Raw genomic sequence first — 25051 nt, 5'->3', positions numbered from 1 at the left:
CTTTAATAATGAGAACATATAACATCAATAACAAAATCACCACCGTCATCTTCTTCGTCAGCCTCATTGCGCGCGCACACACACACACACACACACACACACACACACACACACACACACACACACACACACACACACACACACACACACACACACACACACACACACACACACACTAAGAAGGAAAGAGAGAAAGAGTGTATATATGAGAGCAATGACCAGGGAAAAAACAGACTGATAGCATTGAATCAATATATCATTTTATTTAAAATATGTTACAATGTAATACTCTACATGACTTGTTTTATTGGTTAGTTCAACCATCACACGTTTTAGATATAAAACTATCCGTCCGCTCCTCAGTATCATTTTGTTAATTCATGTCAGAAGCTGGATGAAAAAAATTGCACCAATGGCAGGCCTCATTTGACATGTGCTGTTAGCGCATAGCAACCCCCGCCCCCCCTCCCTCTCTGCCCACAAAACAAACAGAAGAGATCAGAACCAACATGTCAGACCCCAACCCACACTCTACACAGAACAAACTAGGCCTAACATTACACTAGAATAGAATTTCCTGTTACTTCCATCATTTATGCCAAAACAAAAAAACAAAAAACAAGAATGAAAGAATAAAATAAATTAAAGTTTTTCAGTCAGTTTTGCCTACAGAGAGTGTTTAGTGAAAACGACACTTGGGCAATAATTTACACGTTTAATGTTGAACACAGACACATGTTTTTTTTTTTTAATTTTTAATTTTAGGATTCGATTCCCTCACGGTTAAAACAAAAAGGACCTCGCTCACCCTAAGGAATGCCACAAATTTCCCTAAAACTCCCTGGCTAACACTCGAATCGGAAATAACTGTAAACCTCAAAAGCGAACTTCTCATCACACAGCAAGAGGTTCGGCCACCGTGTCTCGTCCTCGGGTCTCCAAGAAGTGGACAATTTGACAATTCACATGAGAATCTGAACTAGAGCGGATTGAAGAGGGAATTGCTCCCGCTGCAGAGCAAAAACACTTGTCTCAAGCTCCCGGCTTCAAAATACATTCTGGTACATTCAACCACACTTTTGCACAGAAGACAGGCAGTCAGTGGAAGAAAAACATAAGAGAGAAGAGAGAGAGAGAGGAGGTGGGGGAAGAGAGAGAAAGAGGAGGAGAGAGGGAGACAGATGCTCAGAGGGCAACAGAGAGGGAAAGAGGGAGAGAGAGGGAAGGATGGAGAGAGGGAAAGAGGGAAGGAGGGAGAGAGAGCACAAAGCAGGCTGTGGATGCAGAGGGACCTGGGGAGGACGCTGGGAGCTGAGAGGGTGAAACTCCACTCCCCAGGGGCTCTGCTCTCATTTAGAGTTAACACAAAACATCAAAGAACCACAGCTCTAGCTCTAGCCAAAGACAGGATTGGAAAGACCTGGGAGTGTGTGTGTGTGTGTGTGTCTATAAACGTAACTAAGCGGATGGACACAGTTTGATTGTGTGTTGGTGTGTGAATGACTGTGTGTCCTACTGGATCTATTGGCAAGGTGTGTGTCTGTGTGTGTGTGTGTGTGTGTGGTTGTTTGACCACAGAACACGGACATATTTAAGTGGCAACCAATTAAAAGTGGCCAGAGCCCAAACAGAAGGGGGCTGTATTTAACTGCAACTCTGGCCAAGACAAACACACAGCTGTCAGTGTGATGCCGTCACGGAAACAACAGGATCCACTCTAACGGCTCTCTTCAAACACACCATCCAAACACAATATGATGCTTGACCATAGAAGATGAGGCAGTGGAGTGTGTGAACTCATCTCCACAAACTGTCCCTCTTTGCATACACACAGAGCATGGCAGAGATAGAGATGGAACGAGAGGGAGGGAGGGAAGGACACACGTGAAGAGAGAGAGAGAGAAAGAAAGAAAGAAAGAAAGAGAGAGAGAGAGAGAGAGAGCATGAGAGTGAGAGAAACAGCATGTACAAGGTAGCCCATGCTTAATTTCCAGGTTATGGTCTCCTCATGCGCTCTGGCCCACTGAGGTAATAATCTGGCCTGATCCCCCTGCTCCTGTGTGCAGCTGTGTGGGGAGTCTCTAAGCCCTGTGGAGCTCTGCACTAATGTGGATGGGGGAGCTCTGCCTAGACACTCATTACACACACACACACACACACACACATGCGTACACACCCCACAAAAACACGCAGGTGTAAGGGCACTAGCGTGTGTGCGCCAGTGCGCACATACACACACACAAATGTGCAGTGAAACACACAGACATAAGTGCACACCCTTTTACAAAAGCGCACACACACACACACACACACACACACACACACGCTATTAGCCCTCCTTCTCAGCTCGTTCTCTCTCTCTCTGTGTCTCTCTCAACAAGGCAAATCTGACACTTCACACCACTGCCCTCTGTTGGAATTATCCAGTACTGCAACCCCAACAACACACACACACACACACACACACACACACACACACACACACACACACACACACACACACACACACACACACACACACACACACACACACACACACACACACACACACACACACACACACACACACACACACACACACACACACACACACACACACACACACACACACACACACACACACACACGAGGGTATCTTTTGGCTGTAGCCAGAGCTCTTGCCTCTGTTTTAGTGTGGAATAACACCATTTCATGTGAGGCCTCACTGAGAGGGAGTCATACATACTAGACAAGTGCCCGCTCAACTAGAGTCCTTCTGACTGGGGTTAGTTTTCAGAGATAAAATTCTCTCAAGATACATTATTTAATAATATAACTTTCCTTTTTTTATCCCCTCCACCAAATCTGCTTTAAGTACCAGACTGGTGGTTTTGAGTTTAGTTGCCTTTTGAGACCATTACTGGCTGGAAGTTTGTCTGTCCACTAAGTACTTTCCAGAAAAACACTCTAGTTTTATCGTTGACAGGAGTTAGTGGAGAAGATCTCCATTTGAGAGCTAGCCCCCTCCTCCCTCCTGTCAGCCAATCAATCTAGCAGCATGTAAAATACTCGGGTTCTGACCATTCACGTTGTAACACTGGCCCTGGCAACCAATCAGGCAGCATGCTGTTGCCTTTGCCACTTTGCCAATACGACACTGAGCAGAGACCACAACCCCTTACCCGTTTTTAACCAATATTCATTCAGACCAAGCCAGCACTGACCAATCTCAGTCCTGCCATTCTGCTTCTTCAACCAATGGCGTGGCATGATAACAGCCAAAGTCCCGCCCCCAGTGATGCGTTGAGAGTATCATCAAGTGTCATCTACGAATGGCATGAGCATCTATTCTTGACGATCATCTTCACCATCCTTCACCTCCTACTCATCATCTTCGTCAACCACCTTCATCCACGTTGTATTTCTCTTCTGGGTCCTTGCTGTAGTAGCCCTGCGGTTGAGTGGGATGCGTGTGTGTGCGTGTGTGTTTGCGTGTCTTTGTGTGTGTGTGATGCTGGAGTGTAAGGGGTGTGGAATGGCTGATGGGGGCATTGTGTATGTGTGTGTGTGTGTGTGTGTGTGTGAGAGAGCGTGTGTGGGTCTCCTGACTGCTGGGGAGCCTTTAGGAGGTGGCGATTTCTCCGCCCACGTGTCGCCAGGCCTGGGGCTGCTCCAGTGGTGAGAGATACTCTGGGTGGGGGAGAGACAGAGAGTGAGAGAGGGAAAGAAAACAAAACAGAAATGAAAGAGGAAAGAAGGAATGTAAGAGATGAGAGAGAGAGAGACAGAGAGAGAGAGAGAGAGAGAGAAGAGAGATAGAAGAGAGATTGAGATTCATCCACATATTGAGATTCATACACTGTCACTGGTTGGTTGCCTGCACATATTCTGCATTTTGCCAGTCAAAGACCAAAGCTCACTGCACTCTGGGAGGAGGAGGAGACAGACAGATAGAGATAGAGAGGGCAAAAAGACAGAGACAGACAGAGACAGACAAAGAGAAATAAAGACAGGGGAAGATGGAGAGAGAGAGACAAAAAGAAAGAAGAGAGAGAGAGGGAGAGACTGTTAGAGGTATATAAGCAGATATATAGACAGAAAGAGAGAGAGGGAGAGAGAAAAAAAAATAGAGAGAGAGAGAGGGAGAGGAAAAGAGACTGTTAGACGTATAAAGGCAGAAATAGAAAGAGGAAGTGTGCGGTAGCCTCCCTGACCTGCTCATTGTTGTGTTGGATTTAAAGATCACATGCTCACACACGTGACTCTCCAGTGGTTAGGGCAAAGAGACACTTTTATGGGCTCTCGTGAACCAGAATGCACACATGCTCAAACACACACACACACACACACACACACACACACACACACACGAACACACACACACACACGCACACACGCACACGCGCACACACACGCACACAGACGCACACACACGCACACACGCTCACACGCGCTCACACACGCTCACACACGCTCACACACGCTCATGCTCACACTCACACACACTCACACGTGAATATATGTACAGTTAAATTCACTACCACTATTTCCATTTCATTCTTTTATTGAAAATATTCTAGCACAACCTGGAAACCTTGACACCCAGTTCTGTTTCCCTCAGTGTGCTTTCCTCAACATGCAAATCTATTCAGATAAAAGCGCCAGCCAGATGAATAGACGTTATGCAATTGCCTGACTCGACTTTGACCAACAGTGTCAATAGGAAACTAATCAGCTGTGCTCTCTTGAAGGAGAGATGTTCAGGACATTTGCGTTTCGTGTTTTACTGGGGCTGTAATCACACGCACACGCACACGCACACGCACACGCACACTTTGGGGATGAAGGTAGGGGACAGACAGGAGCACATACCATTGTTACTGCAGTTCTTATTGTCCTTGTCTGAAGCCTCTTCCTCGACCTTTTATGAACATCAGAAAGAAAGAAAGAGAGAAAGAGAGAGATGGAGAAACAGATTCAAGTAAATTGGATGCATAGTGGGGGCCTGGTGTTAGAGTTTTTATACTGTCTGTCTGTAGTGCTGAGAGTTTGTAATGCCTCACCTCTTTCCTCCATTTGAGCTCACAGAAGATCCTCTCGAAGCACTCGTGCATGTAGTTAAACTACAGCCACAAAACACACACACACACACACACACACACACACACACACATCAATTGAAGGAATTTCAAGCAATCACTCTAACAGAAATGGGTGTGATGAGTGTGAATGTGGCAAGGAGCTGTGTGTAAGTGGATGTATATCTGTGTGTGTGTGTGTGTGTGTGTGTTGTACAGACTCACATAGGGTGTGAAGATCTTGACCCAGCGTGGTTTCTTCTCTCCCCTGGCGTACTCGAAGCAGAAGGCCATGCCCTCCTCGTCTGTGTCCCAGCGCTGCATCTCAGCCCACTCAAACGCTATCACCTGATTCTGAGGGGAGAGACGGGATGAAAGACCCACTCAAACGCTATCACCTGGTTCTGAGGGGAGAGATGGGATTAAAAGACCCACTCAAACGCTATCACCTGGTTCTGATGGGGAGAGACGGGATTAAAGACCCACTCAAACGCTATCACCTGGTTCTGAGGGGAGAGACGGGATTAAAGACCCACTCAAACGCTATCACCTGGTTCTGAGGGGGAGAGATGGGATTAAAGACCCACTCAAACGCTATCACCTGGTTCTGAGGGGAGAGATGGGATTAAAGACCCACTCAAACGCTATCACCTGGTTCTGAGGGGGAGAGGTTGGATGTCAGACCCCCTCCAGTGAACATTAACTTTTCAACCTGGTTAAAATGTCAATATGGTGTTTTTTTATATAATACACCACATGCCATGAGAGAAATAAGCAGTCAATGCAATGGCTGATTATTTCCAGTGACACTCTCAAAAACATCCTCCATCACATATCGAAGGAGCCAATCCCATCAACTGGCAGGGTGGCACTTTACATATCATTAGCATAAGGCTACGTCGAAACGAGAGCTATCAGAGGAAAAGCTAGGTGTAGCAGATTTGCATATTCATAGCTCCACAAATACAAAATAAGGCAAACATGTAGGATTACATTCAAGTCATTTTAAGGCCATGAAGAGATTCCATTAAAAAAATTAAAATTCCGATATGAGTTTGTAGGGGTTCAATCAATGCCAATTCACATACATGAAAGTTGTTTCAATATTTACACACACCCTGAGACAGGAACTAGTCAATGTACACACACACACACATTCACTGTTAGGGATGGGAACCGAAACCCGGTTCTTGTTTAGAACCGGTTCCTAATGAGCCGAATCTTTGGAATCGTTAGCCAAATTCAAAACCGGGTCTGTAAACGGACCTCTGTGCCGTTTGCGCATGCGCGAACTCTTCCTTTAAAAAAATCAGACCGCAGCAGAAATGGCAACTAGACAGAAGCGATCTAAAGTGTGGCTTTATTTCACTCGAACAAATGCAAACATGGTCACTTGTAACGTCTGTAAAACATGTATTTCGTCAAAGGGAGGAGGTACATCTACTATGAATAAGCACTTGAGCACAAACATGGTATTAAATTACAAGATTGTCATGTTTTTGACTAACTAACGACGGCGCTTCATCCCTAACTTACCAAGGTAAACTCCTCAAAATGTTTTATCATAACGGTGTTACTCGTGTGTTATCAGCAAACGTTTGCGTTGTCGTGTTAACCATAACTAAACTTAGCATTTAATTGCTTAACAGAATGGGCGATGTTGGACATTGTCATATAACGTAGGCTAGCTTAGCTGTAGAATCTTCTATTTTCAGCCGTTGGCTTGAGGCAGAGGCAGTGCTTGCCTCCCCTCTGTTGGTTCTAGAAAGTTTGCTGATAACACACGAGTAACACCGTTATGATTAAACATTTTGAGGACTTTACCTTGGCTTGGTAAGTCAGGGATGAAACGCAAAAGACTCCGTTAATAATGGCGTTGCCTAGCAACGCGTGCAGCTCCCTAGATATGGATACGTTTCTCTTTCAATTGACCTGTCGCTAAGCGCCGCCCTTAGAACGCAGATGAACCAATGACATTCCAGCCTGAACTGGACTCGGACATCGGCTCCGATAACTCCATTGAAAACAACAGGGAGGAGACATGTTACAATAATTTAATGATCGATTGATGTTGCTTATGAAAAAAAAAAAAACATGGTCAAACGATGTGCTTGGGGTACATGTAACACCGACAGTAGGTATCCCGATAGGCTGCAGAATGGGGTATATTTCATCCCTTTCCCCAAGCCACAACGGGACAAAAACAAGTGTAATTGTGGTAATGTAGTTTCAACATAAATGGCCAAACGATGTGCATGGGGTAGATACAACACTGATACGAGTTACCGTGAGAAGATAGGCAATGGGGTATATTGTATCTCATTTCCTAAACGAAAACAAGACCGGTCCAAAATATCTCCGGTGGATTAAGCTGTGTGACAGACCGCACAGTGAACGCTACGTTCATTAGCTTTCTGCCATACTCTTGTTAGAATTTCCCATTGCTTAAGCAATCAACTAAGCCTACATGATAAAAGGCATAGGCCTACTCATTATTCACAGTGCCTGCTTACTTTCACCACTGATGTTATGCTAGGCTTAGGCAAGTTATCTCTGGTTCAAATTAGCTAACGTTAATGATTCAATGCGCTAGCGTAGGCTAACTTTGTCAGTTATGGGACATTTATTAAACAAACGATAGGTTTAATAATGGATTAACATGGCAACGTGAACGAAACACACGCATGCCGGTAATTAAAAAGGTTACATTAACAAGCTAAACAGTTAGGACCATAGCCTATGGTTTGGACACTGTCCTGTCAGGGGCAGGTTCCTGCTAGTTAATAAACGTAGGTGTACATCTCGGTGCCTTCCAGATTAGTTAAATTAACTGACTGTGAATTCATTGTATCTTTCCCATGCGGTGCATGAACAATGCAGGTATTGGATGTATTTATCTGCAATCGCGATGACCGTGAGTTAGGCTTCTCCCTCTTGCATTGAGCTCTGTAAATTCTAGCCTCAAATTTAAGCTTGTTATCCACCATATCGAGTTTTAAATTGTATACATATCCCTCCATTGCATAATTAAGACCCTTTTGAAGGCTTCTAGGCGAAATCAGGTCCTTTTGTCTCCAAAAGTTGTCTAGAGCCTCTTGGGATATAGTTTTGTCACTGATAGCTGCCATTGTAAACTCTAGTCAGCTCTGATAAAGTGTCCGATTTAGCAGCTGTCACAATGGGGGGCGGGGCTTAGCGATAGGTCAATTCAGTGGCAGCAATAGTTAAGTTTTAAATATACTGAGTGCCTAATTTGCGAATCATCTTTGTTCAAATACGTATGTGAGGCATTGTGTGCATGATACAAGTAAGTATGTTTCAGTACGTTATTGTGTTTGTAGTGGGTTCTACATTGCTATTAGAAGCGTTAAGCATAATAGTTCGCAATTAGCCATACAACCAAGCAACCTACAAGAAAATATACAGTCCTTCAGTTTACTCAATAACAAGGGCTTCATGTCAGATCAGACAATTCAACGATTTTGTTAGTGCCATTTTATTGCCAGATTTAGTTTATCTCAAGAGTGCAATGAGGGAGGGGTTTAGATTGGACTAACTTAAACTAAACCTGGATGCATTGTAATGTTCCAACAATTATGAGACATTTCCTGAGGTATATCTGCTCTGGAAAAGAAAGATCAGTAGGTAGCAGAGGAAGGGTTGTATAGGGGTTGTTTGCTATTTCACTCATACACTCATCTATACAGTATAGATGAGTGAAATAGCAATCAACAGTGCTCTGCAATGTCAATGTATAGCTTTAGAGTTGACACTCTCACCACATATGCATTTAAATATTGTTGTTTTATATTTAGTGGCAAGAATGTCTGTTTTTTAATAAAAGTTTTGGGTTATTTATGTAAACATTCTGTTTATGGTGTGTGCAGCATTCTAGAAATTTATATAAAAGAACATTAATGTAAAAAACCCGTTTGTGCTCTTTTTTCACCCCTTACCCAATAAGAATCGATAAGAGAATCGTTAAGGAATCGAATCGATAAGCAGGAATCGATAAGGAACCGGAATCGTTAAAATCGTAAAGGTTCTCATCCCTATTCACTGTCACATGAATTATGTGTGAATTCCCTAGTGCAACATCCTTCCTCTTTCAACCCAATTTCCTCTCAGACAGATCTTCTGATCCACACACACACACACACACACACACACACACACACACACACACACACACACACACACACACACACACACACACACACACACACACACACACACACACACACACACACACACACACACACACACACACACACACACACACACTCTAGTGTGCCGTCCTCTGTGCAGGCGTGGAGTTTGAAGTGCAGGGTGCTGATGGCTGCGATCACGTGACCCTTCCTCCGCGAGTCACATGAGCAGTGCGGGAAAGCCACCTCATTATAGCCTTCACATGTCCGCAACACACTCAAATACTGAAGGAGAGACAGACAGATAGACAGAGACACAGAGAGAGAGAGAGAGAGAGAGAGAGACACAGCGATCAGGGTACAGGAAAAACATGGGTACATTTTCATTCAATCTTTTGAAGATGCAGTCCGCTATTCATATTTGAGCTCAACAGCCAATCAAATTACACCCTCTTTTATGCTCCTGAAGCAATATGTTAGTAAGGCAGAATTATCCTTGGGCCTGTCCGAGCCACTTTTTTTCTGTTTTCCAGAGCCTTTAACTCTAGTGGGACACTTATCCAATGAGTAGTGGGTAATATCCACATAAGTCCTTCTCTGAGGGAGACTAACACTGAACACGGCAAAGCTACACAGACAGAGGCATGGAGGGGGGTTGAGGAGGAGAGATAGACAGATAGGCATAGGCTTGGATCAACACTCAAAACAGCATTCCATAAAACTGATCCAGCCAGCTCCACCCACACACCCACACACCCACACACCCACACACCCACACACCCACACACCCACACACACACACACACACACACACACTAAACAAAAGCTGGACTGACACTACTGGCCTACAGCTAGATCTATCCAGAACACTCTCTTACTTCCATTCATACTCAGGAACCCAGGCACACAACAGAGGTCTCCACCCCAGCTCTGGGAAATGGGTGCTGGGAGAGGAAAGACTGGGCTCCTGTAGCATAACCTGCACACTGACTGGAGATCAGAGACCCGGTTCCTGAAGCATAACCTGCACACTGACTGGAGATCAGAGACCGGGTTCCTGAAGCATAACCTGCACACTGACTGGAGATCAGAGAGTGGGTTCCTGAAGCATAACCTGCACACTGACTGGAGATCAGAGACTGGGTTCCTGAAGCATAACCTGCACACTGACTGGAGATCAGAGACCGGGTTCCTGTAGCACAACCTGCACACTGACTGGAGATCAGAGACCGGGTTCCTGAAGCATAACCTGCACACTGACTGGAGATCAGAGACTGGGTTCTGTGTGCAGTTTGCATGTTCTCCCCGTGTTCACAAGGGGTTTCCTCCACTAAGAACCCCAACAGTAAAACATGCAAAAAGAACACATCCCTGAACAAGATGGACGGTTCACTTGGCCCCCGCTGAGAAATAAAGCTGCCCTCTGCTCCTGGAGGAAGGTGTGTGTGTGTGTGTGTGTGTGTCCTGTGTCGCCTCCATACATAACACGTGTGTGTGTGTTGCAGTGAGTCATTTGTGCAATGAAAAACTGACTGCAGTCAGCCTTGTTGGTTTTGTTGTTTGTTAAACAAAATATTATAATTTTTTTTTTTTTTTTAATTGTGTAAATGTAACTGCACAAGCGTGTGTCAGCTAGCTAGTTAGCCACTGTGGGTCAAGTTATGTTTAGGACAGAAGTGGAAGTATAAGTGAAGGAGTGCTGGGATCCAGTCCGAGAGAGAGATATAGAGAGCAGAAGTGAAAATGAAGGATTGTGGGAGGAGAAGAAGGAGGGGGAGGATGAGAGAGAGAGAGAGAGAACATTATCAGAGGAATATGAAGTCGGATCCTTGCCTGAGGCACAGGCTAACTTCACTGCTGTCACACAGACACTGTCGTTTATTGACCCGACTAAATGGCCCATTGAAAGGGAGATTGAAAGGGGGAAAGAGACAGACAAACAGAGAGGGAGGGAGGGAAGGGATTGAGATAGAAGACTCACTGTAGCCATCTTGCGCTGTTCGGCTAGCTTCTGCAGCTGGTAGGATTTATCCTCTGCCTTTATGAAGTTCTTCTTCACATCATCTTGTGCCTGGAGAGAAGACAGAGGAGGAGAGGACAGGACAGTGTAAGACTCTGATGTGACACCAGACAACTAGCCCCCCCCCATACACACACTCACACACACTGCTGTAGGACTTATATTGACTGATGCCTAACTGACCACACTGGTGGCAGTAGCTTCAGGGCACTGATGCACATCTACAGCTGACCCAGAAACAGTTTTAAAGAGCCGCCCCCTCTGACCCAGATCCAGTTTGACGTGACTGCAACTGACCCATAACCTGCCCCACTACACACACAGGCCAGGGAGGCCGGCTGCTGACGGGGGTGGTGAGTATGAGTGAGACGTGTGGTGGCAGATGTCAGCCATCCGGGTAGGTGGTGCAGTGTGTGTGTGTGTGTGTGTGTGTGTGTGTGTGTGTGTGTGTGTATGTGTATGTGTGTGTGTGTGTGTGTGTATGTGTGTGTGAGTGCCTGTGTTGGATGGGTAGTAACCCGTTAATTACCTGAACATGTTACTTAGTTTACTGACTATTTAAATAATGAAATCATGACCCATACATAGTTTGTATAAGGAGTCAGGGTATTACAGGTGTGTATGCATATACATGTGTGTTTGTGTGTGTGTGTGGTTGTGTCAGTGTGTGTATTTTAGTATGAGGTGTCTCAATATTTCAGGTGTGTTTACATACTTCTGGTGTGTGTGTGTGTGTGAAACAGGTTTGTGTGCATGTGCATATGCATGTGCCTGTGTGTGTGTGTGTGTGTGTGGGGGGGGGGGGGGGGGGGGGGGAGAAAGAGAACAAGTTTGGCATGTTAGCATTAGGAATTTATGAAATGTGTATGACTGTAAAGTGTGTATGTAGACACTTCTGATTATTTAAACTCCGTCTGTGATGAGGTGTGTGCATACATGATGATTGTGTGAGTGTATGTTCCCAGGAAAGGCAGCAGGACTCTCTGTGGCTTGTAAAGTGTATGTGTAGTATATGCCTCTGCCTGCCTGCATTAGTGTGTCTGTGTAGGCTATGATAACTTAACCAGACATAAATACTGCGCAGGAAGCAAATGTAGGCACTGTGGTTCTGCTTACACTGCAGCTCATAGTGCTGTGGAGGACTCTCCTGTATCACACAAACATCCCTTGTCCTTTTCATTAACCAAGCATGACCCCTCAAGTTCAAGGGTCTGGCCAGGTGCATGACTCTACCTAGAAATCCTTCTCAAGCCTACTCTGGCTCACAGTCCAGCTGGATTCTTGGCAGTTCTTTTCAGTAATATATAAATTCCACTGAAGACCCTCGGGGCATCAGACCACAAAGCTTTTATTTTTGTGTGTGCGATCGTTGTGTAAGTGTTTCAGAAAACAGGAGGCTAGAATCTGCTTGAAGGGAAATGCAGCAGAGCCATGACCTGTATGAAGACAAACTGTCCTAACGTCTAACTGATTGCGTATCAATCATGAGACTGTTGCACAATCACCATTTCCTATTAGACAGCCAGGACAGGCCTGCTGCAGCGAAGAGGAACCGTTGACAAATGTGTTCCTGTCGTTCAGTTTGTAAATCAGTTCTAACAACGTCAAGGTCGAGGTTCAATGCTTCGATAGCATATTTACTGAGTATGTAATGTCGCTTTGGCTACTTGCACAGTTTGGTAGCGGCACTGTGTAAACAAACACCAAAACCAAAAGCGAAACGTGTGCATTGTTTCCTATTTTTATCTCTTAGTCAATCACAAGTCTCTTTACTCAGCTGGTCTCTTTACTCAGCTGAGCAGAAGATAAACAACTGAAAACCAGCCAGACCAGACACCCCCCCGTCCCAGGCTTCACCGCACAGCAGCGCTGCTAGTGTTTGTGGTGACGACAACACAAGGTTTGGTTCAGATTAAAGAAACAGTGTGTAACCAGACAAGCAGTGGGGGACTGCCATAAGGGGTGGGTGTGTGAATATATCAAGGATGTTACATCAAAATAAGGCTGTCCAATCACTACTGTCCAATCACTGTCCAATCACTACTGTATGTTTGTGTGGGTGAGAGAGAAAGAGTGAATGTATGTGTGTGTGTGAGACAGAGAGAGAGAAAAAAAGAGAAAATTGTGTTTGTATTTGTGTGAACCTGGTGGAAGCAGTAGTGCAGGGCCAGTGGGTTATCCTGCAGTAGTTCCTCCTCCTGGACGCTGAAGAGCCACTTGCGGAGGGCCAGGCAGGTCCCGGGCACTGCCGACGTCAGATTCTGGACATACAGCTTGTGTGGAAATTCATTAGGAGCCAGCTTACGCACTAGAGAGAGAGAGAGAGAGAGAGAGAGAGAGAGAGAGAGAGAGAGAGAGAGAGAGAGAGAGGAGAAGAGAAGAGAAGAGAGAAAGAAAGAGAGAAAGAAAGGCACAGAGAGACAAAGAGAGGGGGGAGAGATTGAGACAAAGTGAGAGTGTTAGACACACAGACAAGCTTCATGAAAAAAGGCCGAGACCTGCCAATCTCAAATACAATCCTACACACACTCCTCCCCAAAATTCAAGATAAGAAATTAGGAGAAGAGAAAGAGACAGAAAACAGAAAAATAGATAAACAGCACGTTGAGATCAGGGAGTCGCTCAGCAAAATGGAGGCAGAGACCAGGAAGGCAAGAATAAGATGGGGATGGGGACCTAAGGAGCGAGACCCTAAAAGACATGGCCATTTCTCCAGTGTTTGGCATGGTGCAGTCCTCCCAGCTGCTTATGGAGGTGTTGTGTATTATATATATATATATATATATATATATATTATAATATATGCTGGGCCGGGGGTGTCGGGAGTGATTTAGCTTAGCGGTACCAGATGAAGGGGCCCTGGCATTGGGGCTAAGTGCAGCAGACCTGCTGAGACGCCTCTGCACAGCTGGAACAGCAGCCAGCACCGGGAGCAAGCAGCTGGACCCCAGCATCTGCTAAATGAGTAATGGCTCAGACTACAGGACCTGCAGGAGTGGATGCACTGCCGTTAAGAGACAGGAAGCGGGGCTGGGAGGAGGGGGCGTTGGAGGAGTGCCCAAAAAACTGCACCCCACCCTTGTGAGGTTGAGAGAGGCCAGAGGATTGGGAATACCTGTGCTATTACATGTTGGAATGGCATTAAGACAATGTTCTTTTTGTTCAGTACTACTGAGAAAAGCACGTTTTTCAGGATTCCTAAATTCTTGAAGCATGACATTACAAGTCCTTCAGGCGATATTATTTAGCATTTTCCTCCCACCCAAGTTCATAACAATCTTTTGTTAAACAAAATCAGTATTACCATGGATGGAGCTAGCGTAACGCTCTCCTACTTGTACTAGTTTGGGTTAATTTGTTTCTATGTCCACTTCTGCCACCAGGACAGCTTGGTGTAAAGATATGAAACTCGGCCTGTGGCAAACTAACCACTAAAGGGGCACCATTCTGACAGTGCTCACAGGGATTTTAAGCACCTTATCTCTGAATGCCATTCATCCGCCACTCACCAAAAGTATGGTTGATGACCTCAAAGAGGGCGAAGTAGCTGGCCATGATGCTGTCCATGCCCACCTTCACCACCAGAGCCTGGGGAAGAGAAGGAGTGCTATTGGCTGATGTGGCGGTCACATAACAGAAGGATGAGTGCTATTGGCTGATGTTCTGATCACAAGGGTAAGAGTGTGATTGCTAGACTGTTATATTTGTGTGTGTGTGTGTGCCTGTGTCTGACGTTCTTTACCTGGTACACCTGGTCAGTTGTGCTGTTTTTGCGCACCCGAACGGAGATGGTGGTCTTGTCTGGCAAGGCGATACGCAACTCCACATCTGCCACGCCGTTGTAGTTCTACAGCGCACACACACACACACACACACACACACACACACACACACACACACACACACACACACACACACACACACACACACACACACACACACACACACACACACACACACACAGCATCTATTGGCTCACAAACACCACAGACACCAGGTTCACTCGTGCATGACCTCACGTGATGAGAGGAGCAGATATGTGGTGAGTCGTGCGGCGAGGAAAATTGCAGCGTCGCTGTTTTAACAGCTGACATCTTACCTCATCCGATTCAGACAGGAACTCTTGCATGATATCACTTTCCCCGATCACCCGCACTGAACACACTACACAGAGGGAGATAGAAAGAGAGAGGGAGGGAGGGAGGAAGAGAGAAATACAGACAGACAGGAAATTAGAGAGACAGAGTCAGATAAAACCAACAGATGCACTATGGTTTTTTGTTTTAGGAATATGTGGAAACACAAAGAGAGTAATAACATGTAATACCGTCCTTAAATCATAGCTCTGATATTGCCAAAGACAGTACGTGCTCTTTAAAAGCGCTTTGAAGCCGACCCTTGCTTTGATAAAATCATGACACCTCTGTGACAACCAGTGAGAGGTTGTCCTGATGATGGAGGAGTGGGAGCGTGACGAGGAGGGCACCCATAGAGCACACTTCCAGATAAGATGTATGTCTGCACTGTACTGCAGCTGCCTTTCGACAAATGTCATAGATGCACATGATTTTTTGTTAGCAGATGTGTCATTGGGTTTGAGTTTAGCTGGGAAATGTCACAACAAGTAGTCATGTGGTATGAATTTACACCATCTGTCCTTTCAGTTTTATTCTTTAATTTTTCCTTCTTTCCTTTTCCTTTCATTCTCCCCTTTCTCTTGATTTCTTCCACTTCCTCTCCCCCCTCACCTCTCTCCAGGTACTCCTCCAGGCCTCTGCGGCGGGCGTCCAGCTGCTGCTCGGACAGGGAGAAGGGCCACTTGCCCGGCAGCTTGGGGAAGTTGAAGCTGTTGAACTCCCTCTTGATGTTCTGGTGCAGGATGGCAAACTCACGGTAGCGCTTCGAGCACAGCTGCCTGCCTGACATGTACACATTATACACCTGTGGAGCAGAGAGAGAGAGAGAGAGAGAGAGAGAGAGAGAGAGAGAGAGAGGGAGAGGGAGAGGGAGAGGGAGAGGGAGAGGGAGAGGGAGAGGGAGAGGGAGAGGGAGAGGGAGAGGGAGAGAGAGAGAGAGAGAGAGAGAGAGAGAGAGAGAGAGAGAGAGAGAGGGGGAGAGGGAGAGAGAGGGAGAGGGAGAGAGAGACCATTATTTTGTACAAAATAACACAAATATTCCCAGAATTCCACCATCTAAATGATCTGGACAGACTCTCAGTTCTACTGGGAGAGAGGGAGGACTGCTGTAGACTGGCAGCAAAATATGTATCAGCAGTAATGTGAACCCCCTGTCCCACATAACCAATATTTAATTTTGTAATAATTGACAATTAACCTGCTATATACCACATTGTTACTATCTATGACTTTTTTATTTGTTTGTATTATTATTATTATCTATTTGTATTAATTGTGATTGTACATTTTATGTAAACATGCTTTGGCAACGTTGTATTGTATGCAGTCATGCCAATAAAGCCTTTGAATTGAATTGAGAGAGAGAAAGAGAGACAGAGAGAAAGAGAGAAAGAGAGAGAGAAAGTGAAAGAGAGAGAGAAAGAGAGGGAGAGAGAGAAAGTGAAAGAGAGAGAGAGAGAGGAAATGTGAGAGTGAAGCATTGATTTGAGAGGTGTGATTCACACACAGAGGTAGGTGGCTGCTACAGGTGCTGCTCTATGGCACAAACCAGTATTCAACCTCAGCTGCAAATCCCTCTCACTATTTAAATCTCCCGAAAAGGCAAACCAGGGATGTCAGCCGTACAAGCTTTGAAAAAAAAAATCCTATTTTATAAAAGGTTACGTTTCAAGCCTTTTGATTAAACCCGGGAAATTATGCTAAAAAGTTCAAAAGGTGTGCATCTAGGATTTTCCTTCTTCAAGACTCAAGACTGAATCAGAGAATGTAAATGAAACTCATTAGAGGATTTAAGGCTCGGGGAAAAAAAAGGAACAGCAACGGAAGTGGTATTGTCAGAGCAGACGGCTTCAGTGAGTCATAAGTACATTTTGTTCCCTGGGATTTTACGTTAGACCATTTTAATTAGGTTTGTCGTAACACCGTACGTAATCTGATAAACGTAAGCACAGCCAGAGGATTTCACAGCACGGGAGGAATCAAGCGAAGAGGTGATATTAGAGAACTGAAAAGTGAGGAGGGGAGGTGTCTTAATGACAGGCATTCATCAGTATACATTTAGATGAATTGAATGAATGCCCTCAGAGTTAAACAATCGAGGATATATTATGAGGCTAATGGTGTCATGATACTGCTGAGGATTAAAAGGTACTGTTAGCCAATAAACAGTCTTTCACTAACTGCATCATTGCTTTAAAACCTTGAATAAATCAAATTGAATGAGAGTGAGCCAGTGAGTAAGTTACCTTTAGGAATATTTCAAAACACTAAGGGAGTAATACCATAACATGTTAATACCTCTCTAAATCAGAGCTAATAACTCTGGTATTGCCATAGACAGTACGTACTCTTTAAGTGCACCTTGCTTTGATAAAATCATGACAACTCTGTGACAACCAGTGAGAGGTTGGCCTGATGATGGAGGAGTGGGAGAGGGAGTGTGACGCAGAGTGCTAAATGATTGAGGTGATTTTGAAAACTCTAAAAATGTCTTTAGACAGGCATCTTCACTGTTCACTCATTTTTTTCCCTGTCTGTAAATTTGTATTGTGTTGAATTTGTGAAGTGCCCTTGAGCGTCCTGAAAGGCACTTTAAAATAAGAAGTATTAATATTATTATTATTATTGACTGTAACTGTAGCGTTGAGGCGCGTCGTGACACTCACCACAAACCTCTCGGTGTGCTGCTCCACATGCTTGTAGGAGGGAATAGATATTGGCACGGCCTGCCGGTCGCCGTAGTCGTAGCTAGCGGGGCTGGTGCCCTCCTCGCCGGGCTCAAGCCCGTCCACCTCATTGGCCGGCACTGACAGCACAGCCAGAACCAGCTCCCGCTCGCCCGCCCGGATCAGGTCCACCACCTGCTTGTGTGTCGCCCCCTCCACACTCACGCCATTCCTAAAGGGGGACGGAGGAGGAAGAAGGGGGATTGAGGAAGAGGGAGAGGGGAAGGAGAGAAACTTTGTTGTTAAATAATGTTAAATTGTTAAATAATGGCAGAGAGAGAGAGAGAGAGAGAGAGAGAGAGAGAGAGAGAGAGAGAGAGAGAGGGTTCACTACTTTAAGTAGTTCACACCTTCACATCAACACACCATCAAAACACCATTACAGGACATTCATTGATCCATGGCCACATTTCCTACACCCTCGGCGCTGCAAAGACTGCAAGAGCCCTCCACCTTCTGCTAAAAAATTACCTTTAATCTCACAGCCCCCAACCCTTAGTAACGCACAGAACTCCATAATATGAGTTGTATGTGAGGAGAGAGGGAGAGCAGGAAGTAAAGGAAAAGCAGCAGAAGAAAAAGCAGAGGGACGAAGAGGGAAAAAGAGAGCGCACAAGAAACAAGACGGAACAGGAGGAGAGGGGGAGGGAAAGAGAACAGAAAGAGAGAGGGAGGTTTATTCTTATAAGCAACTAAACTAATAATAGGTCTGGCAAGGATTACCATTACGTCTTTAATGGAAGTTATAATTAACAGCAAGATTAAAACTCACTGTTGCTTGCCACCATTGTTGCTGATGGGTCATGAGTGCGGATACTGACACTATGATTCTCACTGCTTGGGGATCAGTTACAGGAGCTTAACTGGCAGTTAAACGCTTCAATTGACCTTAGTTGACTTGTTGATAACGGATAGAGAGAGAAAGAAGAAGAAAGAGAGAGAAGAAGAGAAAAGAAAAGAAAGAGGTGGGAGAGCCATTGTGTTTGCCCTTCCAAACTGAGGTGAGCTGACGCGGTGAAGAAAGGCTGCCATATGCCACCGCCTCGCCATCATCACTTATTCATCCAACGAGACGGTGGAAAAACATGATGCGTGCGGCCACCATGACTGAGTGGTACCAGGGGGGAGAGAGAGACAGAGAGAGAGAGAGAGAGAGAGAGAGAGAGAGAGAGAGAGAGAGAGAGAGGAAAGAGAGAGAGAGAGAGAGAGAGAGAGAGAGATGGGGTGACAGTGAGGCCACCAGCCTTCTGGCCTCAAACAACTCATGAATGAACATGTGAGCGAGACAACGCATCTCCTCCCACAAAAACTAACCCCATGCTCCACAGCAGGATATCTCCTCCTATTATACTGGAAGACCAAAACTAAACCTCATCAAAGCCAGTCCAAAGCACTATTAGTAGGTCTCACATCATGTCCATTATCCTCTTTAGGGTTTTTTTTTTTTGGAAACCTACTTCTTGAAATCCTAGTCAGTCTTTTATTTGCAAGTTCCTGTTGGAGTGGTGGATAGAGTCCACTGGCTGGTACATTTGGCCTGGCAGGGATTGCATTGCCACACTAAGGAGGAGGGAGGGGGCGGGGGAGAGAAAGGAGGAGAGAGAAGCCTACTGCTGACAGGCAGGGGAATTGTCTCACACTTGTAACCATCTTGCCTCCTCATGTCTCTTGGTTAATGCGTCACTCTGATACCCACCACCAAGCGTGTCATGTGAGCTCATATGACCTCACGTGACCTCATGTGAGACACTGCGGAGTAGTGGGAGGGAGATGGGATGGGTAGAAGAGTGGAAGAGGAAGAGGGTGGACTGGGGCACAGAGTTAACGAATAAGAGAGCGAGAGGAAGAGGGGAGAAAGGGAGTGGAGGATTGAAAGAAAGAAAAACAGTGTGGGGGAGAGAGACCTTGCACTCCAAAAGGTGTGTGGTGAGTAAAAGTGAACAGCAAGCAGAGCAATGGAACACCACCGCTGCGCCATCAGCACATTTCTACTCCCTCATCAACCCCCTGCTCCCCGCCCCCATCCTCCCATCACTCCCCTGGCCTTCACTTTCACTTCCTGCTAAGGCTCAGCTCTGTGCTGGGCGCCTGCATTTAGGAGGCCTGGGCTCTGGGCTTGTAACCTGTCAATCACCTGCCTGGAGGCTGCTTCCCAACACGAGGGCCAAATTCGGTCTGAGAGGCAAGAGGGAAGAAAAAAAAGAGCCTTTTGGCCAACCTATTCAACAACATGGCAGAAGTGACACGCTATTTATTGTGTGTGTTTGTTTGTGTTTGTGTGTGTGTTTGTGTTTGTGTTTGTGTGTGTGTTTGTGTGTTTGTGTGTTTGTGTGTGTGAGCGAGTGTTTCATGTGTGTGTGCGAGAGTGTGTTAAATGTGTGTGAGGGAGGGAGAGAGAGAGTGTGTGTGTGTGTGTGTGTGTGTGTGTTGCGAGGAGGGGTAGAGAGTGGAGTGTGCCTGTGGGCATTACTAACCAAGAATAGAAACAAAAACACAGAACAGTGTTTCAGGTCCACAAAGCCACTGCAGAGTGGAGGCGCTTGCAGCGGTGGAATGCGAATCCTCGGGGAGTGTTTGAGGGGTTAAAAGTTCTGGCTGTGCCAACTCTCCCCTGGGCGGGGGTTGTGTGTGTGTGTGTGTGTGTGTGTGTGTGTAGGATGTTCACTTTGTTTAGAGCTCGGGCTGGAGTGGACTTCCTTGAGCGAGGCAGCACGGCCTCTCCTCAGCCTGGTCTCCTGAGACTGCCCAACCCGCGCTCACAAACACACACACACACACACTTTCCATTTTTCTACTCTGTTGCAAAGAGAGCAAAAATAGCACAGGAGTCAAGCCACTCCTGCCAGTACCTCAGTGTGAGAGCCACTTTTCCGGCTTTAAAATAGAGTAGGAACATACCTAAAGTGTGTGTGTGTGTGTGTGTGTGTGTGTGTGTGTGTGTGTGTGTGTGTGTGTGTGTGCATCTTTGTCTACTCTCCAGAGGTCGAATGGGCAAAGACAGAAGATTTAGGAGAGTGAAGAGGGTGTGGCGACATGAACCAGTTGCAGCGGCATGATTTATAACCTATATGTCACAGCAGCGTCCGCAAGCCCTGTGTGAGAGAGGAAGACTTATGTAACAGACAGCCGGCCTTGCAGTTTCGTCTGTCTGGGATCTGTCGGCCCTCCACCCCTAACCCAGACGGCAGCAGACAGTAGCGCGAGCTGGGTCATGAATAAAAAGAAGCCAAGTGTTGTTAACACAAGACGACAAGAGCGGTGCAGAGGAACTGCGAGGCCAGATACGATAGCAGGACAGCTCTCACACTGACTCACACAGGTTCCAGAACACGTCCAATTTTATCCTCACGCACACAAGTGACCTGCCCGAGGAGCTGGTGGACTTATTCCGGAGGAGGGATTCATTGGCGGTGAAGCTGCAGTGTTAGTGGGGGAGGGAGCAGCTGGGGCAAAAGCCGGTCACACGGCTCAAAGAGAAGCAGAGCAGTCCGGTGGGGCAGAGCCGTAATGGAGAACACTCCAGCGAGGCAGGGTCGATGCAACCCAGCACTTCTTTACTGTCTGACAGGCAAAGGAGGAGTGAGCTGCCATTCATACCAGGTATTACTCGTCAAGTTGACATGACTGGAATCTGTGAGCCACCCCCACCGCTTTGCACACCATAGACACTCACACACCAGACACTCACACACCAGACTCACACACACCAGACTCACACACACACACACACACACACACACACACACACACACACACACACACACACACACACACACACACACACACACACACACACACACACACACACACACACACGCACACGCACACGCACAAAAAAAAGACAACACCTGCAAACATATTGTTACCTTTGCGCTGCATTTCATAAACAGGTCTACGTTCATGGTTCATATAGCTCGTGGAATAATTGAGGAGATTAACAGAGGGATTTGCTGTTTGCCATAGCACATGTTTGCAACCACCCTGCACCCTGAGAGAGAGGGGAAACCTTGGTAATGATGCAGGGATGGTGATGAGCCATGTTCATTCATGCAGTGTGGGACCAGGCTGACTGGCAGTCCCTCCAATGGTGTGAATCATAGCAGCTGGTCGTCTCAGTCGCCCACAAGTCCCAACCGCGTGGCACTGTGTTACAGGCTGCATTTTAATGGTGGGTTTATAATGGCCTGTAATTTCGACCCTTTGAACCTGGAAGCTCATAAATTAAGGGACTTTGTGTGGTTGAGTTGGTGTTTTTTCAACATAATGGTGCATCCCCTTTGCTGGATCCCTCTGTACTTTTTCCCAGTACGCCACTACATACACTATTGTTTTGAATAAAGAATATTGACAATCTTTCTATGAAATATGATTAGGCTAACCTTATGTTATAGTGGTTATGCAAACTTCCTAATACCTGTTGCATGAACAAGCACAAATACCCGGTGATATAATTTTGGGTTGTGAATAGATCTCAATCATCCAATGAACTCATCTTGACCTGATGTGTTGACTAATTACAGTAAAATTAAGCTGGAGTATGTCTACGTCATTCCCTTTGCAGTTGACTGGGAGCAGTTGCTTCAGATGAAAAGCAGACTCGTAGCTAGTGTGCAAACAGGGGGGGGGGTGTATGTGAGTAGAATGAAATATCCTAGCTCGGTAAGTGGTTGGGTTGGCTGACATTGACGGTGGACGGACGTTCACACAACACACAATATTTGACGCAATCGAGTGCCATAGGCTCTCTAGAAGCTTCGATTGAGATTCTAAAATAAACAGTAGATATAAAAGCATGTGTTTTTTATCGAAAGAAACCCCGCTCATATCATGCATTAGCATATAATAAACTAACAGCGTCTGCAGCTGGGATGCACCACCGACCACGTTAATGTTATTCCAGTAGCAATAGCTAACGTTAGCTACACGCAACAGCATAGGATGGACCAGTTCTTGGTGGTATTTCTAGGCACATTCCGCAACACATTCAATACATCCAAAACTAGCCACCACTAATCCACTAACACTGGGTGGTTTGCCAGCGAGCTTAAGTTAGCTACTTAACACGTAACGTTAGCTTGAATTAGAAGCTAAGGATGACGTTGGGTCCTGGATAACTGAATGATCACTAACGATTGCTAGCCCCAACAGCAATGCACTGGGACTGCTGACCTATAACAGCACTTTAATTAAACACAATGTACATGACTAATGACAACATCTAGGTCGTGTCAAATGCATAACATTATACCATAACCTCAGCTAGCAAGCAAGCTCAGTCACTGGTTAGCTTCTGCTTGTTAGGGTCTGCAAAATGCTGTTAACGGTAGTCTACATGTGTCAAAATATTTTGTTGGGTTGATCTAGTTGAATGGACTTTCGATGGCCAGGGCAAAAACAACAAATTTCGTTCCTCAGGGTTGTACCTAAGCTGCTGACTTGAACTTGTTAGCCCAAGAGTAACTTGGTGTTATTAACATTAACAGTTATTGTGGCTAGCTAGGTTCTGCATTGATTTGGGTTGACTTACCTAGCGATAATGTTAGATAACAGGTTAGCCAGCCAATGGTGTGGCTATGTAGCCAGCTACTTGTCTTGCTAGCCAGCTAGCAGTAGCTTATGTTAGTTGTTTACAACTTGTTAGACTTAGATGTAATTGACAAGTAAACAGACTTACACTTCTAATATCCTGTCACCCTTCAATATGCCAGCTCGATCTGCAGCCCCTCCAGGTAACACGGCGCTGACATGTTGCAGTGGAGCATACAGTTCCCCGTTGATACTTCGCAGTTGTCCACCTTCACTTACTTGTCCGCGAACGTTGAACCCATAACCCGATTCCGATTTCACAATCCGTACCATTCGCGGACCTGACGTCACCATTATTTGGTTCTGGCCTTTGGTAGCAATCACCGAACCAACACCGGTTCCGTTCCGAGACGCCGCGGGGTGCAGAGAAGAGGGTTCAGACCGTATCTCATCTTCTACGTCCGCCATCTTTAGTTCAAGTTCTGCCCCCCCCCCTTCTGTCGGTGCCTCGCACATTCAAAACAACTCAAGTACACTGGGCTGAGCGCTGGGAGCAGAGCGGCGCTGTCGGTGACCCGCCCAATCATCACAAGACCCCCTTTCGCTTTTCTTTTTGACTTTTTAGTCACAGGAGCACAGGCCCTATATGAACTATATGCGTAGGCCTACTGGAGCTATCACAGGTATGGGAGTAGCCTATTACCTGATGTAACTTTGTAAAGTAATTTATGGTAACCAAACGTATTCTCATATCTTGCTTTTTAAATTCCCTTTATTATCTCAAATCTAGCTTGTTTTTGCTGTTGTGTGTCTCCAGTTCTAATAGTAGGCCTATGAACGGGGAGGGGTGGGAGAATCCAAAATGAGAATTATTTTTTCTCATCCTCATCCCCAGAACTCAGCATTAAGTCCTCATTCCCACAGAACTCAGCAAAAAGTGTTTTCTCTGGCTCTGGAATAATAAAGAGGTCAGGACTGTCAGCATATCTCTTTCTCTGAAATACGGTATGGAAGTGATGGCTAGTAGTTCTTTCTGGTTACTGGCTGATAGAAAGAAAGCTTTAAATCAAACTGCCAGAATACAGCTATTTTAGCATCTGGGAACAGAATTTGTTTCAAGCAAGCTACAAGACAGTTCAGGTCTGTTTAGCTGTCAGAGTCTGTGACGCCAAGGCCATTTTAACTCGTCAGTTCCACTTTCCTGCCATCTAGTGGTGAGACGTAGTGCTTCATATATGCGAGAAAAAACGTCAATGGCTCCCTGCTCATTTGCTTTCAAGGCATGGTCCCAGCTTTTCGACCAAATGTAGATTTTAATGGAGAAGGAACAGTTGTGTATTTGGAGTTCACGTTGTTTAGTCACAAAGCAGGTGATTGGACCTATCAAATTAATGTAATTGTATTTGGTTTAAACTACAACTTCCAGATAACACTGACA

At 45.7% G+C, this 25051-nt stretch overlaps 1 protein-coding gene across 1 annotated transcript; it reads right to left on the bottom strand.

Annotated features, from left to right (window-relative positions):
• Positions 1-483: 483 nt before the first annotated feature.
• snx27a (sorting nexin 27a) lies at positions 484-24200 on the bottom strand (the record flags this gene model as incomplete). The annotated part of the gene is given in 14 exon segments (XM_080836106.1): positions 484-3669; positions 4852-4900; positions 5043-5102; positions 5283-5413; positions 9343-9490; positions 11187-11276; positions 13370-13533; positions 14735-14813; positions 14968-15072; positions 15325-15389; positions 15974-16166; positions 18028-18259; positions 23762-24105; positions 24108-24200. Coding segments are annotated over 14 exon segments (1821 nt in total). The 3' UTR covers positions 484-3601.
• Positions 24201-25051: the final 851 nt, after the last annotated feature.

Source organism: Sprattus sprattus (assembly GCF_963457725.1).
Source record: "Sprattus sprattus genome assembly, chromosome: 4".
Lineage (NCBI taxonomy): Eukaryota > Metazoa > Chordata > Actinopteri > Clupeiformes > Clupeidae > Sprattus > Sprattus sprattus.
This window is presented reverse-complemented; position numbering and strand designations above follow the sequence as displayed.